The 22,502-nt window shown below is 39.0% G+C and overlaps 1 protein-coding gene across 5 annotated transcripts in view; it reads right to left on the bottom strand.

Annotated features, from left to right (window-relative positions):
- The window catches only part of DOP1B (DOP1 leucine zipper like protein B), a 45,735-nt gene extending 28,676 nt beyond the window's left edge, over positions 1–17,059 (bottom strand). For 2 of the 5 annotated variants that reach the window (XM_027449128.3, XM_027449131.3), the window contains exons 1-11: positions 16,920–17,059; positions 14,536–14,710; positions 8,238–8,419; positions 7,979–8,149; positions 5,812–6,001; positions 4,892–4,990; positions 4,043–4,166; positions 3,222–3,322; positions 2,670–2,784; positions 650–770; positions 98–217 (exon numbers count right to left, since the gene is read on the bottom strand). In XM_027449128.3, coding sequence (XP_027304929.3) covers positions 98–217; positions 650–770; positions 2,670–2,784; positions 3,222–3,322; positions 4,043–4,166; positions 4,892–4,990; positions 5,812–6,001; positions 7,979–8,149; positions 8,238–8,419; positions 14,536–14,673 — 1,361 coding nt within the window. In that variant the 5' untranslated portion in view covers positions 14,674–14,710; positions 16,920–17,059. Of the gene's footprint in view, positions 1–97; positions 218–649; positions 771–2,669; positions 2,785–3,221; positions 3,323–4,042; positions 4,167–4,891; positions 4,991–5,811; positions 6,002–7,978; positions 8,150–8,237; positions 8,420–14,535; positions 14,711–14,808; positions 14,939–16,919 lie in introns of those variants that run through there. The other 3 variants (XM_027449130.3, XM_027449129.3, XM_013093323.5) reach the window with 3 other exon arrangements.
- Positions 17,060–22,502: the final 5,443 nt, after the last annotated feature.

Genomic DNA, 22,502 nt, shown 5'->3' with positions numbered 1-22,502 from the left:
TATATTTTGATAAAATTTCTTTATGATCTTATATAGATATCTGTTAAGCAGCATTTTCAGGGGATGGAGAGGGATGTTATTGTTTAATAACAAACACCTGAAACAGTCTTCAAAACATTTGGTCATGTAATCCCAAAGGAAATCCGTGCTTAAGGATGTGATCAGCAAATTGACTGTTTTGACAATTTCCGAAGCATTTTTGTTCTCTTTGATTGCACTGTGTAAAAGGAGAAAGAAAATGGAAAAAAAGAAAAAGATGTCAGTGAGGATTTTAAGAGCATGCATGTTATATAGTAACTAATGCATTCTAAAAACTTTTTTCCTTCTTACTCTGCAATCTACAAAAAAATGATTGCTTTAAATCAAGAGCTACATCAAACTGGAATGGCTAAATTTTGAGTATCTTTCTCCAAGATGAAAGAAATCAAACCTTATTTAATCAACACCAATGCCATGCAGTGTACTCCATTTTTTTCTGTGCTAATCAAAGAGAAATCACCTATGTGTGTAAAACACCTGGAAAGTCGTAAGAAATCTGGTCTTTTATACAATAATATTAACTTAAGTAATATTATTAACTTATTTAAAGGAAGTTGGCTTAGCATATATGGTATGATTTCAGTTCATAATTGCAAACTTGTAGTTGTACCTTGCAAGTACGTTGCCACTTTGATTGTAGCTTAGTTTGAGATCAGAACCAAGAGCATCTTTGCAGTAGGAATAAAAGGCTCTAATAACTTCAAGGAACAGATCCCCAACAACCTGTGGCCCTACAATCGAAAGAAAAAAAAAGTATCCCGTAATTGTGCCAGGCAGTTCAGTTAAAAGTTTACTTAAATTTAAATTAGCGGTTACTAGACCAAAACAACAACAACAACAAAAACATTAACAACAACAAAAATACCAAGATTCCTGAAGTATGAGGAAAATGTTTATGTGGCTTTTTAAAATGTCAATGTTTTTGACACATCTCAGTCAAAATGAACTTAACTACTTAGTTTTTTAGTGGTGGTGGTGGTTTTTGTTTCTAAACTTTAGTTAATACCACTCTGGTGTTTCATTTTTATGAACTTTTAAAAGTAACATCTGGGAAGAAATAGCACTGATGCTGCACTACACTTGAGACAGTTCAGTAAGAAACCTACACTGCAGCAATTGTAAGTGGGCATAATCACACCATAAACCTGCAATTCACATACCAAGAATAATCACCATGTCTCTATCTATGAGAAAATAAGCAGATTTCCCACTACACATTTATCATAGTAGCCTTGATTAAATTTTGAGGAACAAAATCTGAAAAAAAAAAAAAAAGATATGTACTTGTGGAAGTTCAAGTTAGATGTGTACTGTCAACCACACCTGATTTTCATGGCCAGTACTTCTTTGTTTTATCTGAAATTGTGTATAAACAATAAACATGCACAACACCCCAAATACTGAATTTAAAAATATATATTTAAACCATTCCAATGAGTGTTTCTACAGGGGAAAAAAAGGAAGATACATCACTAAGAGTAGCAGAAAAAGTCCAAGATTCTTGTTATGTTTTCTACTGCTACTTTTAAAAAATAAAGTTCTATTGCTAAAACAATTTCAAAAGGAAGTGAAAGTCATACTAGCTTAAGGTTCAAGAAATTATTTGTGTGCTGATCAAAAGAGAAAGAATATTGCTGTATAACGAAGTTCATCAAAATAATCCATATTTGTGGTTTGGTTTAACACTGTCAGCAAAATAAAACGTATAACCCATCAGATTCACATAATATAATTGCAAAGATTTATCTGTACATGGTTCTTACAAAATCCTATGAAACCCTAAAATCTGTCTAGTCCTTTTAAGATTTTTTTTTTTTTTGACACAGAAAAGAGAAGTTGCCCTTTAAAGGGCGGGCTGGCAGGGCCTCACCCTCAGGGAGCTTCTTGTACACAACAGCACCGACATGTGACAGGCAGGGAAGAGGAGGAAATGCTTCATAGCTCAGTCATTAAGTCTCAGACTGTACCGCCCACAGCAGAGACACCCCCACCTCCCCACACCCCAAACAGGTTATTTCCAGGTGGAGCAGCTGCAGGTAAATGGCACTGCCCATTTTGGCAGCAGTAGCACCATGAAGTTGCAGCCTACAGTGTCTGGAAAAACATCAACACTAGCGTGAAGCAAGTCTATAGCAAGGCCCACAAGCACAGCCAAGCACTGGAAACAAGTCCAGGGAAAAACAGAAACAGTACTGGTAGTTTTCCATGTAGAAGCCTCCTTATAAGATGGGGGGGGGGGGGGGGGGGAAAGATGCCCAATGGATCAAACTTGAAAGATTAAGCTCCAAGGAACGAATGGAGCAGAATATTGAGGTTAGGGCAGAAACAGTTTTCTTTTAGACTGGACCCTCAGACTGCAGTCTGGGCACAGCAGAAAGTTATTGTTACAATACTTCCAGGCTACACAATGTTCTTCAGAAAAGCCAGAGATAATCTGAAGGGTGCTTGCTCCAGAGCACTGTTCTGAACCAGTTCAAAGGCAAGGAAGACAGTCCCCCTGCACAGTAATGCACAACGCACACAAACTCAAAATTCTGCAGGGTGTTGTCCAGAGTCCTACTTCCAAAGCTGATGAACACCAACTTATAACAGATTTTAGCAGTCAGGACAGATGTGACAAGTAACATTACCTATTTCAGGTTTATCAAGGAGACTGATTAGGATGCGGAAAGGTTTCAAATAGGCTTGATGCTGTTCCTCTGTATCAGACTCTGAGAATTTCTGATGTAAAATTTCAGCCAAACTCTAGGAAAAAGAAAACATCACAATGTTATATATAGAAGAGAGATTGCCATTTTATTAAGCGCTGAAGTCTTCCTAAGTTTGATTTTGTACAGCACCAACTACAGTCGAATTTCAGTTTTCCATATAGGGTAGACAAATCAATGACATCTTCCAATCATGAACACTCAAGAGCTGATCTTATTCAGGGAAGCATGCTTAAATAATTCAGGTAGTTCATCAAAGATGCTACCCTTTGGTTTCATTAGATTCCATTTGTATTTGTAAGGACATATAATATCGGGACAAATAAAGCACAGCAAGCACTCAGATGAAAATGTAACCACTAAGAGGATACTATATTCAGAGATAGAAAGCTTTGAAGGACAAGCTAACACATTTTAAACACAGTTTGAAATTTACAAAGGTCAGAAAAATATCTGTATAGACTGACCACCAACCTCAACTAAAAGATCTTTAGAGTATTTTCCAAAAAAATAAATAGCATGGTCTTCAGAAGATGTTGAGTCTGGAGCGAAAGTACCCCCTTTAATATCAGAGCCTACAAGATAAACAGAGGCATCACAGGTACAGAGAAACACTGCATTACAGTCAACTACATACACCACAGAACACTACACACATATTGTCTATACAAGTACTGAAATTAACACTGCATTTTTTACATTTGTAATTTTAACATTTTGGTTGAAAGCAACTCACGTGCTGCCCAAGGAGAGCCCCCATAACCCAGTTTGAGGCATCCAAATGTGTTATACTGAACTTTGAACTTAAAATCAAAACCAAAGTCAGGTCCAGACATGGGTCATCAAGGGCAGCCATCAAGCAACTAACTACGCAGCTAGAACTCATCATAACACTTTTAGTCACCTCTGGCATTAAAAAGGAGGAGAAGCAATAGCTCTTTCACAACTCCTTTGACAATTAAGCCTACAAAGAAATCTTTAATAGACTAGTTTAAAATAGCAACCTACTCTGCAGAGCACTGAACTACTCCTGAGTGAACCGTGGAAGAGGCCAGAAATAACTCATCAGATACCCGGTGATTCAGGGCAGTGAAATGAATTCAACTCTGAAGAGAAAATCTGTTCAATAAAACCAAGCATTCATTTGGCAAACAGGTACTTCATAAATGGAAGCTAAACAACATTTTATTTTATCATCTTCCATTAGCTGCTGAAATTGCATGTTACATTTTAACCAGCTAAACAGTTTTCTTAGGTATTGAGAACACTAAATAGTGCAGTATATTGTGCAGTACCTAGCAACCATGCGTATAATCTTCTGTTGAGTGACATGTCTCTCCTCAGCAATGTCTGTGTAGCTGCTGACAGAATATGGACTAAATCAGACCTGCGCAGCAGAATAGCGCTTTCATCGCAGTCCTAGGATGAAAAACAAAGATAGCTTAGCTGTTTGTGAATACTCAAACAAGTCAAAGTTGTAATGAGGTGTTGTTGTTGTTGCTGCTTTTTAAATTGGTAATATTAGTGTTCTTGGAAAAAAATATCAACAACGCAGTATTTTGTATACTAAAAAATTCAAGAAAAGGAATCTGACCGTCGTGTGACCACTTTCATATTTATAGCACAGAGCCATAGTTAAGCTAAAAATACTGAAGACTTCATTATGTTATGTCTTAAGACTTAAAATTACTTGGTACCTTCAAAATACTGACTATACTACTAGGTGAGTTAGGAAACGATGGGGAACAGCTAATGTTTTAAGCAGTATTTGTTTTTCTAGCCTTTCACAGAAGTATCTTAGTTTAGTACAGACAAATCCAAATGCTCATTTTTTCTCTGTGCAGCTTCTCAGGCCTGAATACTTCAAACACCTTCCAATTATCACAACTTTCACCATCAAAGCACAGCTTCATTTGAAGCATTCTGATGATGTAAAACTGAGTTAGCTGTAAGGGGTCTGAGTAACAGAGGTCTCTCTGCTCCTATTAAAATTGACAGAGGAGAAAAAAACCTGCAAAATCTGTTTACTGATTTTGGAAGTCAGACAAAATTCAGCCATTTGGTAATAACAGCTGGATTGGTTCCAAAGAAGATACTTTTCTGCACAAAATGCACACGTGACAATATTAAAATAGTCTTCTTACCAAAGCTGTATAAAATGGGAAGAAGAAGAGAATCACTTCCAGAGTGTTTCTTTGCACAAGAACATTTGAATCCAGTACTGATACGCACAAAGACTTCATCTGTAAAAGGAAAAGAAAGCACAATGGTGTTTTACTTCATGATAATATTTAATCTACAATCACTGCAAATAATCACAAGAAGAAAAATAAAGCAAAAACATTTTTTTTTTTTTTACAAATCTTATTTACAAATATTGAACAATATTGTTTTAAATAAGAGGATACATTACACATTTACTTCCCATCCCCCAAGAAGCGTTTTGTGGAATGTTGTCAAAATATTATTAATACTTACAAAATACTTGGTTTTATAACAATACAGAATGTCACAATGTGGTATCACTAGCTACCAGTCTCACAAAATTCAGGTATTAATTACATAAGGTAGCATTATAGTAATTGTATCACGAAAATAAATTACTACCTCTTGAAGTTTTCTATTTTACTGAATAAAAAGATACTAAATTTCAGAATTGTCTTCTAGATTGTAAACACTTGAGAAATCCACATTATAAATTGTATATAAGGTATTCAGAATTTTGCCTAAGATATAATTCAGAATAAGTAGATATATCTTTATATGTAACGTAGTACATTTTAAGGTCTTATACAGTACTGATTGTCAAAAAGCACAGAAACTTCAGTAGATTTGCATTCTGCAGAGTAAACAAAATCTGTATGGGAGATTCTCGGGTACATTTCAGACACAATGGTCACATGAAGAAATCGTATCAAGCAATTCTTAATTGTAGACCTTTCAGCCTTTTTTCTCTGACTTAAGAGTGTGCCATTCTAATACAACACAGAGAAGGCACACAACATGCTAGCATGCTGGCATTATGGTAGATAAGACTGTTCCACAAGGAGCGTGATGAACTTACTGTGAGCTTATAATCAGTGCCAAGCATGTACTTCTGCTGTTTTCCGGACAGCTCTCTGTTGATATGACTGACAACAAAAAGAGAAGCAGGCAGCCTGATGGACGGGCTGACCAGAACACTGCCCCAGAGTGCTCCATAGAAAACTTCTTTGCCCATTAATAAGGAGAGCTTCACAAGCAAAGCATCTGTTCTGTACAGAAATATATTTGACATGAAGTAACAGATTTGTTAGTACAGTTTTATACCATACAAAGGCAATTCTACACAAAGCTAGTATTCTAGGTCACAACATTTAATTTCATCCTCTTTGTATTATCAGTATTGCCCTTTTGACATGAAGATGGCCAGCATCTGATTGAAAAAAAAGAAAAACAAACAAACAAAAATGCTAGCCTCAATACTTTGTCACTGTGCTACTCACTGAAAAAAAGTTTCTCTGCGTACTTTGGAAACTTCTACAGTGATCACCTGCAAACAGTAAGCTCTGAAGAAATTATGGCAGCAGCTCTGATTGCAAAATATTTAACATATGTAATGCTGAACTGGAAATACTTTAAGCTAACAGTAGACTTGGAAAGCCAATTTTATCAGCCTGGAAATTGGCAGATATCCCATATATTCATACTTACAAACCAACGGGCTCAACTTTTAAGTCTTGAATGAATAAAAACATGAGATAAAGTGACACACTGTCAGTTATTGCACACAGAACTGGTACACTGAATGGCAATCATGTCGGAGGTCCTATGACTAAAAGGCACATTCTCTGCTTTGGCAACTGTGTCAGTACTCTGGTGTTGAAATCTCACATGAGGAATGTAGAAGTGAAAAGGGAGAAGTCCAGTACAGAAGAGGAAAAAAAAAGTCATCCCAAACCTTTACCCATTTCTTTATAAAGTAGCCTTCAAACCATTTTTTCTTTTCCATGCATGTGTGTATGTTTAAGCATTAGAAGGAAAGTGTCTATGCTGAAACACAACCTGAACTAGTACTTCTGCCACTTTCAGGAACAGCAGGAGATATATTAGTACTAGTCCGTAACGTCAGTTTCAGAATAAGCTGAAACTCCTTTAAAGGCTCGAGATGGATAGAAAATTTAGTTCCAACAGATTCCCTTTCTTCCCAAGTCCTCAACAACCAGTGCTGTTGAGGAAATGAGGAAAACTATGTATCATCACTGTGTCTCATGAGCCTGCCTGACAAAAAGCACATACTAAAATTTATCTTTCTACAGCAGATGTGTAAGAGGTATACACGTGCCCACAGATCTGGAGTTGCCAACTGAATGCTATTCACCAAGCTGAGAACACATGCCATCTATTCTTAGCTGCTCCAGCGACTGATACAAGTCTTCAGTTTAACAATTGTTTTTAAGAGGAGGCATTAGATGTAGAACTGTTTTATCAACTGTAGTGTATGTAGTTTACCATTCAAAAAGGGCAGAGAGCAGCCAACACATCCAGATTGGAAACACAGAAGGAAGTGCATTACAAATGCAGTGTTTAGTGACTGTTTAAGCAAAGAAACATTTGAATGAAACCTACAGTGGTTGAGCTCTTATAAGATCTTACAAAACATTTCCCGTAACTGAAATAAAACCATTACGCAAATGGGCGCTCTTCTCAGCACGCTTATTGATCCTGACTTTATCATACCAAATGTCATTGTCATTACTGCCAGGGGTACCTGGGAATGAGTGAGATTCTTTTTTCCTCAACAGATGCTGGAAGGGTTGCCGCTTGCTTATGTTTTCAGAACCTGAGGGTAAGTATCTGCTATAGAAAGACTGAAAAGAAGATACAATTCAGCTGCTCTCTCATGTTACAACATTTAAATAGAATTTTCCACAGAGCAGTGGTTTGGAGAGTCAGGTTAATTATTCAGGAGTTTGGAAGGGTTTTTAAAAATGCTTTTTCATTCTCTTCTCTCAACACATCTATTTTTAACCCTCCTTTTCCTCTTCTGTCCTTTCCTCCTCCTGAGATGAAAATAGAAGGGGAAAGGGTTTTTAACGCTATTCATTGCATCTTTCAAGGACTCCTCATTCTTCAACCCTTAGAAGCCCTTTATCAAACCTCTTTACATTGATAGCCAAAAGAAATTCCTCGAGAATTCCCTAAGAAAGCAAAACACTGTGTATTACTTTTAAATTACTGTTAGTTCTCACCTGTCATAAATTTCTGATCCTTCTTCCAGTCCAGGCAGCAGTCCAATTACAAAGGCTTGAAGACCAGGCAGAAGGGACTTTTGGAGAGGAAGAAAATATTTTTCATATAAACCAAGAAGAACAGGCCTCACTGACATTGCTGCATTTGCCAGAAGAGGAAACAAACCAGAGCTATTAAAAAAAAAAAAAAAGAATAAAAATATAATTTAGTCAATTAAAAGAGGGTGTGAAATGCATAAGCCTTTAAAGAGAAGCTTACCTGTACAAGAATAAGTCCTTGGCGAGCCATTTTGTCCCAATTATTTTAAAGATTATTTCATAAGTTTCTAGTGCCTTTAAATGTACTCCACTAGGTAGTGCTGGATGCAAACACTGAGATAATCTTTTACTGATGATCAGACGCCTTGGCAACAGAGAATACTTCAGGTTACTCTGAAGAGCCTGTGGCAGAAAGGAGATTAGAATGAACAGCTGTAATGTTAAAGATGATATATAATATAAATGTATTTCAAAGGTTTTCTATTAGCAAACTGAGAACTAAATAACATATTCAAGAGTTTTCTCCCATAAATGCAGTTTGTTACACTTAACCAGCAATTGAGTTTCCATATAAATTAGTCATGAATAATAGAGAAAAGTCTGGTCTCGCTGTCCCTAGAAACTGGAACTGGAAATCAAATGAGGGGACAGGGACAGTGTTCCCTTATCCTATCTCCAATAATAGCGGGGAAGTGACAAGAGGAGTCTGGTAATAACATAAGAATTAAATAACCATCTTTCCTCATAAATCAACATTTCACTTATAGCTGAAATAAACAACCCTTCCACTAATGCAGGCATGGTTAGATGGGACAATAGCATCTTTGATGTTACTTATAATCCTGTGTGGCTATATTCAGTAAGCTTTAGTAACTATAGCCACTGTACAGATGTATAAGTAAAAAAACCTTCAGGATAGGAAATAATTAAGTATTGCAGACAGGCCAGGTCTCTGGAAAAACAAGCTGTATCACTTTTCTTTGGGAAGATTACACTTTTCTTCAAACGATGCATGCATTTCAGCAGGGCAATTAAATGTGCTTCTGCAATTGAGAAAGAGATGATTAAATAAATAGGTTACAAGTAAATGCTACTTCAGCCTTTGATCACCATCTGCTAAGGCAAACAAGTGTTTTACTGCAGGTCGACATTTGGGATGTTTTCAGGATTAGGCAAACTCTTGACTCTCCCAAAGGGTAAGCCACAGCTTTATTCTGTGCAGCTGCTTTAAACTCGATGTTCATCTACCATGCCTGAAAAAGGTTTTGAAAAACCAATGGACAAATAAGCTAAACCACGCTCACTCAATTAAAAAAATAGTTCAGCAATGACCACAGCATTCATTTGAACACTGAATGCTGAATACTCATATCAGCAGTAAGACACAGAACACATCACATTTAAAAGTGTGTGCAGTGTATCATTTAAGACTTTGCAGTAGGTGGCCACGAGAAGTTAGAATCCACGACACTACCATTGCATTTTATCTCTCATTTGCTGCCCTGCCTAAGCTGAGAAATCAGTTGTTAGGGAAGAGTTTCTATTAAATAAACTTCATTCAAGAAGAAAAAGGCTGTGAGTCCGTAACTACAGTAAAACAGAAAGAAATGTCACACCACTCTGAAATACATACAGTACAAGTGCCATTTGGAGCCCATTAATTTCCTTTCTTCCTCACAAAGAGATCTGCATTTTAATAGGTATTAAAAGCTAGAATTGAAGAATACAGCAGAATTTTACACATGAAATTACATTATCTTCATATTTGAGAGGGAGAAAAGAATACTTAATATGTTGTTGTCTTGCAGCAACTTCAAAACCAGGTTGAAAGCTGGACTTTGAAACATTCTGTTTATATTGGTTGGTATATATTTGCCCACACCCTCTGTATATACAAAATAAGGTAATTACAAAAAATATGCTAGTGGTAAATATTTTCTCCCCGATCTTAAGATCGAACAAATACCATCTTAATATTCTACCAGGCAAAATTTAATATTATCTAGGTAGAAAACAGCAGATGGACAGCTCTCCTCACGGGCTTGGGAACTGACGTGTACCATTCACCCATTCTTTTGATTCTTGTGAGCTTGATTTGATGGTGTTCAGCTACATATGGGCTGAAGCCCACCCACTTTTTTCTCCTTTTCTCCAACTGCCTTCCACGTTAGCAGCTATGATGGCAGAAGCGTTAAATGTCACTGGCACTCCTAGTAAGAGTTGGCTGGAGAAGCCTGGACTGTCAGCAAGCACTCCACACACGGTAAGATCATCACAGGGTTTGGTTTTCATAGATCAGTGAGAAACCAACAATCCCAGAAAATCAAGAAGCATTTGACCTCCCACTGGATTTTAAAATAAGGATTTTTTTCCTGGCGTAATGAATAGAATGAGACATACAAAACAATGACTTGTGTCCACGGGCATATCCAGATTGCAACTTTTTCAAGGTTCTTTTTCTTTATGGCTGACCAGAGAATATATTATGCACACATAAGATTTTCTAATGCATAACCACGCTTGTAGTTTCTTTGAACATGAGATATAAAGGGTAGAAAGAAAGGACTATTTACTCTTTATGACAGTGTATATACATGACCTAAAGCACTAAACAAACACAGGCACACATACACAAACAGGAGTATTTTTATTTCCACGTTTACTGTTTTAAGAAAACCTGCACTGCTTTATAGAACCACTAGAGATCAGTTTGCTCAATTTGTCTAGACATAAAATAAATAAGAAAATCAAGTAAATATTTTTATTCACATAACTAGAATTCTAGAAAAATGCAGCATGTACATCCATCTGTAAGATTATCTTCAATCAGGAGATACTCTTGTTTAAGTCAACATTGGTTGGGAGGGGATAAAGGAGAGCCTATGATTCCATTTTCCACTGATCCATATTCCAAATAAGTATGAAAAAAAAAATCTAAATAGAGCTCCAGCTTCTACTAAAATAGCAGTGTGAAGTTCAAAGACTGTAGTGAGGAAACTAAACTAGGAGCTGGAGTTATATCAAAAGAAGAAAAAAAAAAGACATATCCCTAGTCCCGTACACTGTGTTTGTGCACTGGGTGTGAAGTTTCACAAAGCTATTACAAGGCAAAGCTTCTTTTCTTGAAGATATAAGGCTTGTCTTCAACAGAAGGCAAGTGGTGCTCATGTTTGCAACTCAGCCAACGGCTGTCATAAAGGCACGGCAGTCACACTCCTCATATGAAGTAACTGGTGTAATTAATGCCTGTGCTCACGGGCTCTGCATTTCAGAAGAATCCTTTTCTTCCCTCCCCTCAAGAACAGACATATTGTAGCATTAAATGTTACTACTGAAATAACACTTGTGTAGCAGCAATGGTTTTTGTAGTTTCTCCCCCCTTTCCCTCTACTCTGTTTGAATTCAGAATAGAGCTACAGGCATTTTGGATATTAAAAAAATAATAATAAAAATTAAAAGCATCTCTTTCACAGGCAGGCCTGCATATGTTGAGCCACTACCTATTTCTAGGTTAGGGGAAAAAAAAAGAAAAGCCCTAGAAATTTCTTCTATCAAAGAGACTTTGCAGAGCTGTATACAGTTGTATCCTATTACAATGTTGGAACAAGCCAGCAAAATCCACAACAGCACAATCCCATTTAGCTCTAAATCAATTGTGGATGCAGCAATCTGTGCTGAAGATTTGAAAACCTTAACGACAAAACAGTGTTTTCCAAACACAAAACATATGCAAATTTGCAAAAATAATAATAAAAGAATAGTTCGAAGCTGTATCCACGAACAGTAATGGGAAGAGAATAACCCCACTCTTGAAGCATGAAGTAGCTTAGGCTGCAGCTACTAAAAGACTCGTTTATGTAATTAGAGATAGGACTCATCACCATGGTGTGGGATAACACACGCCATACAAATTTAAAACCAAAAATCTCTCCCCTGCAAGCTCAGAGTGTAGCTTAAGTAAGATAGCAACTTTCACCAATGCTAGCTTTTGTTAAAAGAAGTTTCCCTCCGACTTTCATTCATGCTCACACTTGGTACCTGCAATTCTGTTCAAATGCTGCAGGGGAGATTCACCTGATATAACCCTAAATGTCTAGGTCAGCTAAAAAACACAGGCAAAACTGCATTAATTCACCTCAGGCTCCCTATAGAGTCAGTGAGGAACACAGGCAGTTTTAGGACAGGACTCATCTGGCCTACTTTAAAGAGCAAGAGGTGAGTCACAACTAACTAAAAACCTTTCCCTGCCTGACAGTGATTCGAAGTAAAGCTGTCCACAGCAGAGATATAGACAAAGTTAGATAAGGTTCACCTCTCTCAAATGGCAAAACACAATCTTTTGAGAGATCTACAAACTGACCACTCTGGCTGATCATTCAGACTGAAGCTGGCCAGTTTCTCTGCTGCTTCTGTGGTTCTAGAAGTCACCATGAAACAGAATTTTGATTGAGAGAAGCAACAGAGAAGCTGTGAAAAAGAACCTTTAGTTTAACCTTAGTAGAGAAGGCTAAACAGGTAATAGAAAGAAGTACCATGGCTGTCTCTGTTCACCGAAAGTAACAGCAGCAGGAGCTCCAAGATCACTTTTTTAGTCATGGCCAAAAGCATCTGGATTTGCTCCCTCCGTTATTTACCCTCACCTTTAAGTAGGAAGAGACTGCACTGGTTCCTCCAGCCCTTGCACTGAAAGAGTGATTCTACTGAACTTCTATGGCAATAAGTGGGATGTGGGTGTCTGCTTGTGAGACTCAATAGTACAAAGTAACTGTTGAAGCCTACCTATAGGAGAAAAAGCCTCAGAAAATATTACAAGCACATAAGCAAAACCACCCACAATTGAAGTCGGCAATACAAAGATCCTTATAAAGCTTATGCTTATAAAAGCATGAAAAGTCCTCCCAGAACTCCTCAACTTACTCCTCTTCACTCTCTCTCCCTTTCCATTTTCATGTTTGCTTAGCAATAGGCAACACTGCTCTCCAGTTACTGACACCCAGGTTCACGTGCAGCATTAAAAAATGTTTTTAAAGACATTTTTATCACTAAAATAATGATAGTCTACTTCCTCCTCCCCACTTTCTCACTGCTCATTCATCTTTGGGTTATAAGAAACCAACTGCAGATGAAATTAGGCTCTTTACGTTAGAACCCTCTACAAACAGAACTCACCAACAATATTTATGTTTTAGATCATAATAGATCAAGCAATCATAGAATTTAAGAGAATAGCTATTGATGCCTTATTTCACAATCTTCCTTCTGGTGGCACATTCCCCTGACTTATCTGTTGTCATCCCTATTTTCAGATAACAGGCAGAAGCAGATGAACACTGGGGTTGATTGCTCTACCAACTCTTATGCTCCTAAGATGATTAAGTCCACAAAATACTATGGCAGATGGACTGATGTAACAGCTAAAAGCCTTCTTGCTTGGCTTCTGCTGTGCTGCTATGTGTTTTGGCAATTCTGTACCTGCATAAGAGTTTTGGATCGGTGTTAATCAGTTTCAGTGTATTTACCTAAGTCATGATAAAAGGTCGAAGCTGAATTCTTGACATAGGTATGTAATCTCTAAGCCTAAGTGTGGTTTTCCCTTTCCAGAGAAGCATTCTGAAGGCCTTTATCTCTCCTTATTGCCCTCAGCGGGAATCAGAAAGAAACAGTGAAGGCAGAAACAGTGAAGGCAGAAACATTACTCCTATTGACAGCAAATCCAGCTTCTCTCCACAAAGAGGAAGGAACTTGGCTGCCCTAAAAAAACCTTCGATTTGGACTCTCCTCCCCTTTGCAAACTGTAAAATTAAGGTTTAGCAACAACAGCACAATCATGTGGGGCATCTGTTCTAACAACAGATGCTGCCTTATGAATTCTGCAAGTTGTCTCCTCCCATCCCTGTTTACTTGATGATGCAACTACTCTTGCTCCATGTACACTCACGACAAGCGTTATGTTAAAATAGACCAAATGGGACACAAATAACATACACCTCATTCCTTGGCAAGAGAAGACATACTTCCTAGATGTTTTCCTGTACAAGTCTTTTTCTTTCTCCCCGTGTCCAGCCATATTTTCCATGGTCATACAAAATGCACCAGCAAATCAGTTATTTCCCCAAATACAATGATGTGGTCAACTAAGTGTGATCTTTAAATATGAATTTTGACTCAAAAGCCATGCTAAAATCTTTGAGCTCTTGTCCTACATAAAGCATTACTTAGCTGCTCTAGATTGCTCTAATTTAACCAACATCCTGAAGATTTTTTAAGGTAAAATCTAAATTAGGCTTAAACTGTATAAAGGAAACAAACACCATTCAAATGAAACCTATGCTGGTTTTACCAGAATTTCTCATATTCATATAAAAGATTCTGATTTAGTAGCTTCCATTACCCCTTCCTATATGAAAGAGTATTTCTTGAATGATTTTTCAATTTTGCTATGTACTGTAAGTTACAGAAAATTTAATAACAATACAAAGACAATAAATCAATGAAAAAAGTTTCCTTTAACACCATACCTTATTGAGTTTGCCAAGGGAAGATATAAGGTCTGCCCATTCACTTGATGATTCAAAGTTTCTCAAAGCTTTCTCAATTGCTGAAGAATAATTTCTGTATCTATAATCGCCAAGTAACTCCTGTTCTTCTGGATCCATCTTTGGTTCTCATATCAAGGTGAAATTTCCTGGTAAACTAAAATATGTACATAGTTACAAAGAGGAAAAGGAAACTTAAGATCTGTCAAACCAAAAATAATCATAAGATAACAATAGATAAATAGAAACACTGACAGATTGCAACAAACCGGTCATCTGATCAAGTTGCAACATGAAGCCGAAAAGCATTTTACAAGCATGACTTCAACTCTCCACTGCCTGTTTTTGTGGTTTTGCAGTCACATTTTTCTATTTATGAAACATGTTTTTTTCCTTCCATGCACGTGGAACTGTCACACAATAAAAAAAAAAAAAGGAAAGGAAAGTATAAAAGTCTCATTGTAAACAGGCTGAGAAGCGGTTAGGGAGACATACATAGCTTTCATAACTTATCTGGGCAGTGTTTTGAAATGTTAACTGTAGCAGTGGAACGTGAAACATTTCATATCTAAATATGAATTTTCAGGGGAATCCTGTGAAAGGGCTCAAAGCAGCAGGATCCCTCACAACTAAGCATCTCTACTCGTCAGCAGCCGATGTATAATTCGAGGTGTTGTGCAGGACTGTCAAGCCATGCGTTCAGGTCTTCCTATAGCTCACCAAAATGTATTCACACGCTTTTACAGAGTGAAAAAACGAGTTTTACAGGCCTGATTTTTTCATATTCTGTAATGCATTTAGGTTAAAAAAATAAATAAAGCAAACGAAACCTGGTTTAGAACAGAAGGAAATGGGCCTGGTTGCATTTTACATACTATAAATCAGATCTGCACTCCTATGTTAGCCATGACAGCAGTTCTCCTGACAGACAGTATCACAATAATCTCTTAGACAAATGCTTAGGTTTAAGGATGGCAGGCTTAGGTCCACCCATGCTCTAACACTGACAGAAAAGTAAATGAAGTCCTATAAAAACATTTTATGTTTCTGAAAGGTATCTTCATTCAGTTCCCTACTGATAGGTCACAGAAATAAGTCTGAGTAATCTACACCCTTAAAAAATAAATAAATAAATAAAAAAACACAACAAATATAAAACAACAACAAAAATGAGCAACTGTGTATTGTCCTTAAACTTTAGCAAACAACAATAACTGCGTTGAGATAAGGGTTTGGTAGCAAACTCTCAGAAACAGAAAAATGCCAGCTGATGCACCCGAAAACAGCAAATGATTTTAAAGGCAGGTTTTGCCTTTGATAGTGCCCTGATAGTAGGGTTCTGTCATTGCTAATACAGCCACTTCATGTTGTCCAACCTAAAACCATCTCTCTAAAAAAAAAAAAAAAAAAAAAAAACCCACAACATACATATATATATGTATATATATATATACACATATATAGTATTATGGCAATGCCATGAAGACCACGTGCTGCTTTTTTTTTTTTTTTTTCTTTCCCCACCATGGTAAAGATTTTAAAAGCTTCTGTTTTCACCAGGATGTATGCAGTACTTCTCGCAGCAGGGAGATTACAAAAACAAACAAAACCTATTTCCCTCTGCTCCTGTAAGTACCTTAACCACTGAACTGCGTTCATGCTGCCTAAAAGCAAGCAGGAGCTAGGAAGCACTGCAGAAGCTCCGTGCAAGCCAGGAGTACCTCCAGCTTCATAAATAACGCATCTGCCCAGACCATTCAGAATCGTGCAGCCACTTTGCTGCCAAAACACATCCAGTTTCTCCATTTCTTAATGGTAAATAAAGGCAGGGATCGACTAACTGAAGACGAATCAATCCCATTATCGACAGCACTTAAGGATGATCTAAATATTCTGTGATAGTCGCGCCTGAAGCATTCTCAGAGCATTAAAACCTGGTCTATTGAGTAGAATCTAGATAGAGTTTGAGGATAAAACAGAAGGTACTGCTCAAGAGGGAAAAATATAACAACGGTAAGACTTCAACTGGGGGGAAAATAATTTATTTGGACACTTGGCTCTGACAAAAGGGCAGCACGGCGGCAGGCTGCCATCCCCAGCAGCAGCGATGGGCTCGCTGACTGGAGGCACACCAGCAAGCTTTGGGAAACCCAACCATGCCCATGCCCCACAGATGATGGAAGGTTTATTTATTTTTTAAAGCAGCAGGTCGCTGACAGGTGGCGTCTCCCTAAACCCGGGGGACAACGCGACCGCCGCGCGAGGCCGGGGAGCCAACGGCCCCCATCACGTAATGGCGGCGGCCGCCGCGCGACGCCCCCCCCCCCTCGCCCCCTTCCCACGAGCCGTTCCCGCCACGCCGCTACCTGGGGTCCCGCGGTGCGGGCGCGGCGCGGTCCTGGCGCGACGTGTCCCGGGCGGCCGGGGGGCGGGGCCACGCAGTCCCTATGGCAACGCGGGGGAACCGCCCGGCCCCGCCCGCTTCGGCAGCCCGGGAGGTACCATTGAATGGAGCCCGAGGGGGGCATGTGGTGGTAGATGGGTGTGGGAGGGCTTCGGGTGGCCCTCGATACACGGAGGCGGCTCTTGTCTCTACTCGCTTTTAATTCACTGGGGAAGATTGCCTGCTGCATGGGTCGGTGAGCGCTACAGAGGGTTATCTCCTCCCCTGTCCCCCCCCACCGGTGAGGGGAATGGTACATCCCAGCGTCTCCCCTTCTTCCAGCGCTCCGGGGGGGAGGCGCTCCCAAAATGGCGGCTGGTGGCGGTGTGAGGCGGGGAGGGGGAGCTCGGATCTCTGCCCGCTGCCTTTTCAAAAGATTCCAAAGAAAGTCGATATGCTCGAAAGTCGATATGCTTTTTCACCGTACTCACGGTGAAAAAATAAATTAGCATAATGCCCATGGAAAATAAATCACGTGAACCTGCCAGACAAGGATTTATATACTGTGTATTATATGTGTTTGTATATGCTATTTAGCCTCCGTGCGCATGTGTGTCTAGACGGGATGTAATCCTGGTAGTTAAAGTAGCTGAAAAATTCAAGGAACATCCACCTGCCTGCTCAGTTATTCCAGATAGAATAGCATTCGTGGCTTTTAAGATTATGATAGATACTGTTTCAGCGATGATCTCCAGTAAGTTTTACGTTAATACACTCTAAATTTTTCTTGAGACACCTGCCTTTCCCCTTACTAGATTTTAGTAGTATTATTTGACATATTCCTCTAGCAAATAAAAGCAACATCTAAGGGCAGTTCATGAGACTGCTTCGTGCACATGCTAGAAGAATGGAAGCAAGGTGTGGTGGCAGGAAAGCTTCCGTGTGTGCATTTAATCACCGGTTGTGTACATCACCATCTCTTCAAAGCTAAAAGGTTTAAAAAAGCGCTACTGGCCATGCATTATCTAACTATAAAATCTCGGCAATTATTCACAAGCTTTGATACAGCCCATGTGGCAATTGCACATTCCATCCATTTGGGAAGTCAGCATCTGCTGACAGTGCTCTGGTTGGTATGTATGCATGAAGCACTGCATAACCGCAGATAAAGGTGTGACTTGACAAAACACTAAAACATATTGCAGTGATCTACAGCATTATTACAGATCTGCTACAGTTTCTCAATACATTATCAGAAATGGGGTGGTAGTAGAGTGTATGCAAAAGCAGGTTCTAAACTCATCTGAGGCACCCTCCTAATACAATAAACTAACTTGTTGGTCATTTGAATACAACAGTTTTCCTTTGATATAGATGGCAGTAGATACATTCAGTACTATGGGCATCAACATAGCTTGTCTTTCTAAATGACAATGCCGTCAATTTAAGCTTCAATTTCTCAATTTTATTTTTTTGTACCTTTCAAACTTGTAGATTCATTCCTGGAAATGAAATTCAGTGCTTCTGAATATGTGCCTGACTGAGCAAAGAACTCATATTTTTGATGATGTTCTTAACACATGACATTTCTGTCCCAGCATACAGCGTGTCACTTAGAATATTTTAAAATTAGCTTCTGAGGGTTTGCTATGATTTTAGAAGTTCTTTTTCCCCTGCAAATTTGTCTCACTTGGCTGCACCAGTTGCACATGGCTAGGCAACTACGTTCATTTCATTAAGATTTCTACCCAACTTTTGAACCCATTTGCCATTTCTGCCACAAGACAGAGGTCTTCTGGAATTTAAAAGAAATGGGCAAGCAGAGGAAAGAGACTCCCCGGGGTTCCAGTTGTAGCAGCAGCGGCTGTTTCAGATAAGGTACAAGCAGGCACAGGTCTCCTGATAAGGCGACAGAAGTGCTCAGCCTGGTGGTGAGTTTTGATCAGAGCATGCACCAAAATCAACCAGACTCCAGACCAACCCACCTCCTTAGCTCTGGTGCTTACAAACCTGCTGGTTGCTTAAATCGTTGAAAAAATAACTCTGAATGCTTTTTGTTTGTTTGTTTTATCAGAGGCTATGCTAATTCAAAGCATTATTGTACTACTATAAAATGTACTACTATTCAAAGCATAATTGTACTACTATTCAGTACTTTTTATCAGGAAAGGCCATAAATCAATTTGTTGTATGCACCATTGCAGAAATGCCCATGATAACTCCTGACCCTTGGAACTGGATCAAGCAGTAGATTTACTACTGTAATCACCTCTGGAGATGGCCGGGATGCATTTCAATCTAATGAACATCACTTTAACCTTCATGTGATGTTGACATACATCTCTTTGGTTCATACTGGAAAAGTCTACTCCAAGGGTTTATCACCTATCAGATTTTATTTCTTACTGTTTAATAGAAATATTTTTCAAAATTTAAAATCTCAAATTTCTACAATGAAAACATACAGCTTCCTTATTATTTACTGAGTGAAGTTTAACAAGTTGCTTGTTTTCAGTATTTTATCTCCTTAGCAAAAAGTAAACCAATGTATTCAGAAATAAAACCAGAGCCACTACTGCCATTTGTCCTCTTAAATAACTTCATAATTTCAATCAAACAAAACAGGCAATACCCATCAGATCAGGGTGTCTGAGTGCGGGTGCGTACGTGAAGATAGCAAGGGTAGGATTTTAAGAATACAGAGTAAATGTGACTCTACATGGTGAGCAGGGACCGCAGAGAACAATTGTTCTCTTCTGGAGAAGAAACTGGAAAATGTGTAGTTGGGTACATTCTTTCAGATCTAAGTGCTATGGGTAGCTAACTTCGTGAAGCAATCTACAGACAATCTACAAGACCACAGTGTTGTCCATCTGATGGTTTCTTTTGTTGTCAGTTTCAAATGAAATCTTTACACAATAAAAATGAAAACTGAAAAATTTAAACAATGTAAAACATCGTTATTGTCCCTTTGCTTTTTTCATTATTTGAGACAAAAAGCCACAAACATTTTGTACTAATGTTAGATTGGCGTTTCAATTATATTCTGCATTTAAAGGTTTTAAGTAATACTGAAGGGCATATACAATCTAAATTTTCTTCGCATATTTTCAGTCTGAGAGGAGCTCTGCAGCATTCAGTATGTTGTTTCATACTACCATAACTGTTGGGTTCAATTAAAATTATTTGTGGACATAAATTTCCAGAGTTCTTTTCATCTTCATTTTTTATATAGGAAAACACTTAAATGAAATTTTAAGGAAACAACTTGTTAAGCTAGGTATATTTCTTCATGTTTTTATGTAAACTGACCTCAACCTCTCTAGGCATCTCTGCAGTGGAGTTTTAAAAACCAAACACACTGCACTGCAACCATAATGGATACAAAGGTGTGGTCCACACTACAGTCATCAGTGTCACAGAAGATTCAGATAGAAATTATCTGTCTGTAATCCACTTCAGAGTCATAAAGGTTTAGAGCAGGCCAGACTCCTTACTGGTTGCCCCCATACCTTTAAGGGTCACTGGCTTTCCAAAGCAAAGCTCTGCCAAACAGCAACCCTTTGGAAGTGATGGCTCCGTTATTAATCAGCATACTTTGATGTCTGTAACTTCTCCTTCAGACAGTCCCAGGGGCCCTGCACACTGTCTATATCCAGCTGATAGGGAAGCAGGTAAAGCTTCCATTCCCAATTTTGCCACTGCTGCCTGACTGCATCCTGTGCAAGCTATGGCATCACCAAGGTACTGCCCCCACTGGGCTCTCACAATTGTGAAACCAATTCCTCTATTGTCCCATGTCACTCCAGTTACTGCATTGCCAGGCATTTTCTTCGGCTAATAAATTCCAAAGTAAAAATGGTAGTGACGTGCTGTAAAAATAAAAACAGTAAATCACGTGTAAAGGATTTATATAGTAGAACAGGTCATTATTTTATCCCTTTCCTAACCCTTAAACAATCGACAAGCGTGCCAGAACCTGAAAGCAACAAAACACTTCACACATAATGGACGTGGGAGAGAAGCAAGGAAGCAGCCTAAAAAAGAAATAAATAAAAAACTGAAATGATGGTTGAACAATGCAAGCCCTGTCCAAAGGCCCAGCCTGCCACGCACGTTGTACAGCCTGTCCTCTCCTTCTGCTCCTGGCAAACAGCCCTGCCCTGGACGCCTGCCCTGCACAGTCCCAGCTCTGTTCTCAGGACACAGCCCTCACACCATTACCACAGGGGGCTGTGCATCTCCTGCCTTCCTGCTGCTGATCCCTGCTGTGAACAAGCAGTATTTTCTGCCTCATTACTTCCACAACACACCTGTTTCCACCTCCCGCCGCTGAGGTTGGGTCCACACAGCTGCTTCTCCTTCCTCCAGTACTGCACCACTCAACCCAAAGGCTGTGGAAAGGTCTGTCCTCTGTTACTTCTTTCAGTCCGCATTGGAAAAAGCCGTAATATTATCAATTTCACCACAAAAAATGGCATCTCTGAAATTGACTACCACATTATCTTCCACTTTTCTTCCTTAGTTACTCTATTAGCTCTATTTGGAGCTATGATACAGTAGACGGCTTGTGGTTACTACATAAAATGCATTAAAAACTTTTTGAAGGGATTTTGTAACTGATCTGCTGCCCTTAAACATCAGGCCTCAGGAGATTTTCTTCTTCATGGAGCATAAATTAGCATGAGGACTCTTGGGGCAGCACTCGTCCTCTTCAACTGGCTGAGGGGCTCGACTTGCGCTAACATCTCCATCTTGATGAAAAACAATCGCTACTGTGTCCTTTAAAGACTGACTAATAATCACACCTTTGTTCTGCACTGTTAAACGATCACTAAAGCCACACATATTGTGCCCAGTGCATTTTGAGCTCAGGCTTCCCTGAACACAAACCATACCATGGGAAGCCAGTGTAAAACCCAGGTAGCTAAGCCATTTTGGCATCATCTTGATGACTCCTGATTAAGAACCAACACAACCATTACCAATTTTTCACAACTAACGAGGCTTGTGTGCATTTCTTCCCCATCCCTTTAAGTTTCCCACAGCAAGAGGGTGGCACCCTCCTCCTGCATAGCACAGTCCTGCGTGCATCTTGCCCTGCAGCAAAGATGGGACAGGGCCTTGGAGCCCCCACCACGGCTTTTGTGCTGGACAAAACCAGGTATTATGGAGAAGGCTGCACAGTTATTGCCTGAGGATGACCTAAACCCACCTTGCTCCCACCTGCTGCAGCCAGCTACCTCACCCTACACCTCTGCTGTGACATGCCTGCACCTCCCAGCTTGAAGTGCAGGGGCAACCCTTTCAAGGTTAAGCATTTGAAATGCAACAACCAACATTTGAAATCCCTCAAAAAATTGGTGCTCTACACGTCACTGCTTTCCCTAGTTGTAATTTTGCTTAGAGAAAATTTTTACTCTGATAATTATGTGTATTTCAGCCCTACCCTATAATAGTAACATAACATTCATAGTTCAATTGCTCTACTACACAGAGTACACATAATCTGGGTTATTAATAAGGAAACTTCTGACTGCACAATAAATGAACTGGAAGTCCTGGA

This window comes from Anas platyrhynchos, chromosome 1, assembly GCF_047663525.1.
Source record: "Anas platyrhynchos isolate ZD024472 breed Pekin duck chromosome 1, IASCAAS_PekinDuck_T2T, whole genome shotgun sequence".
Taxonomy (NCBI): Eukaryota; Metazoa; Chordata; class Aves; order Anseriformes; family Anatidae; genus Anas; species Anas platyrhynchos.
This window is presented reverse-complemented; position numbering and strand designations above follow the sequence as displayed.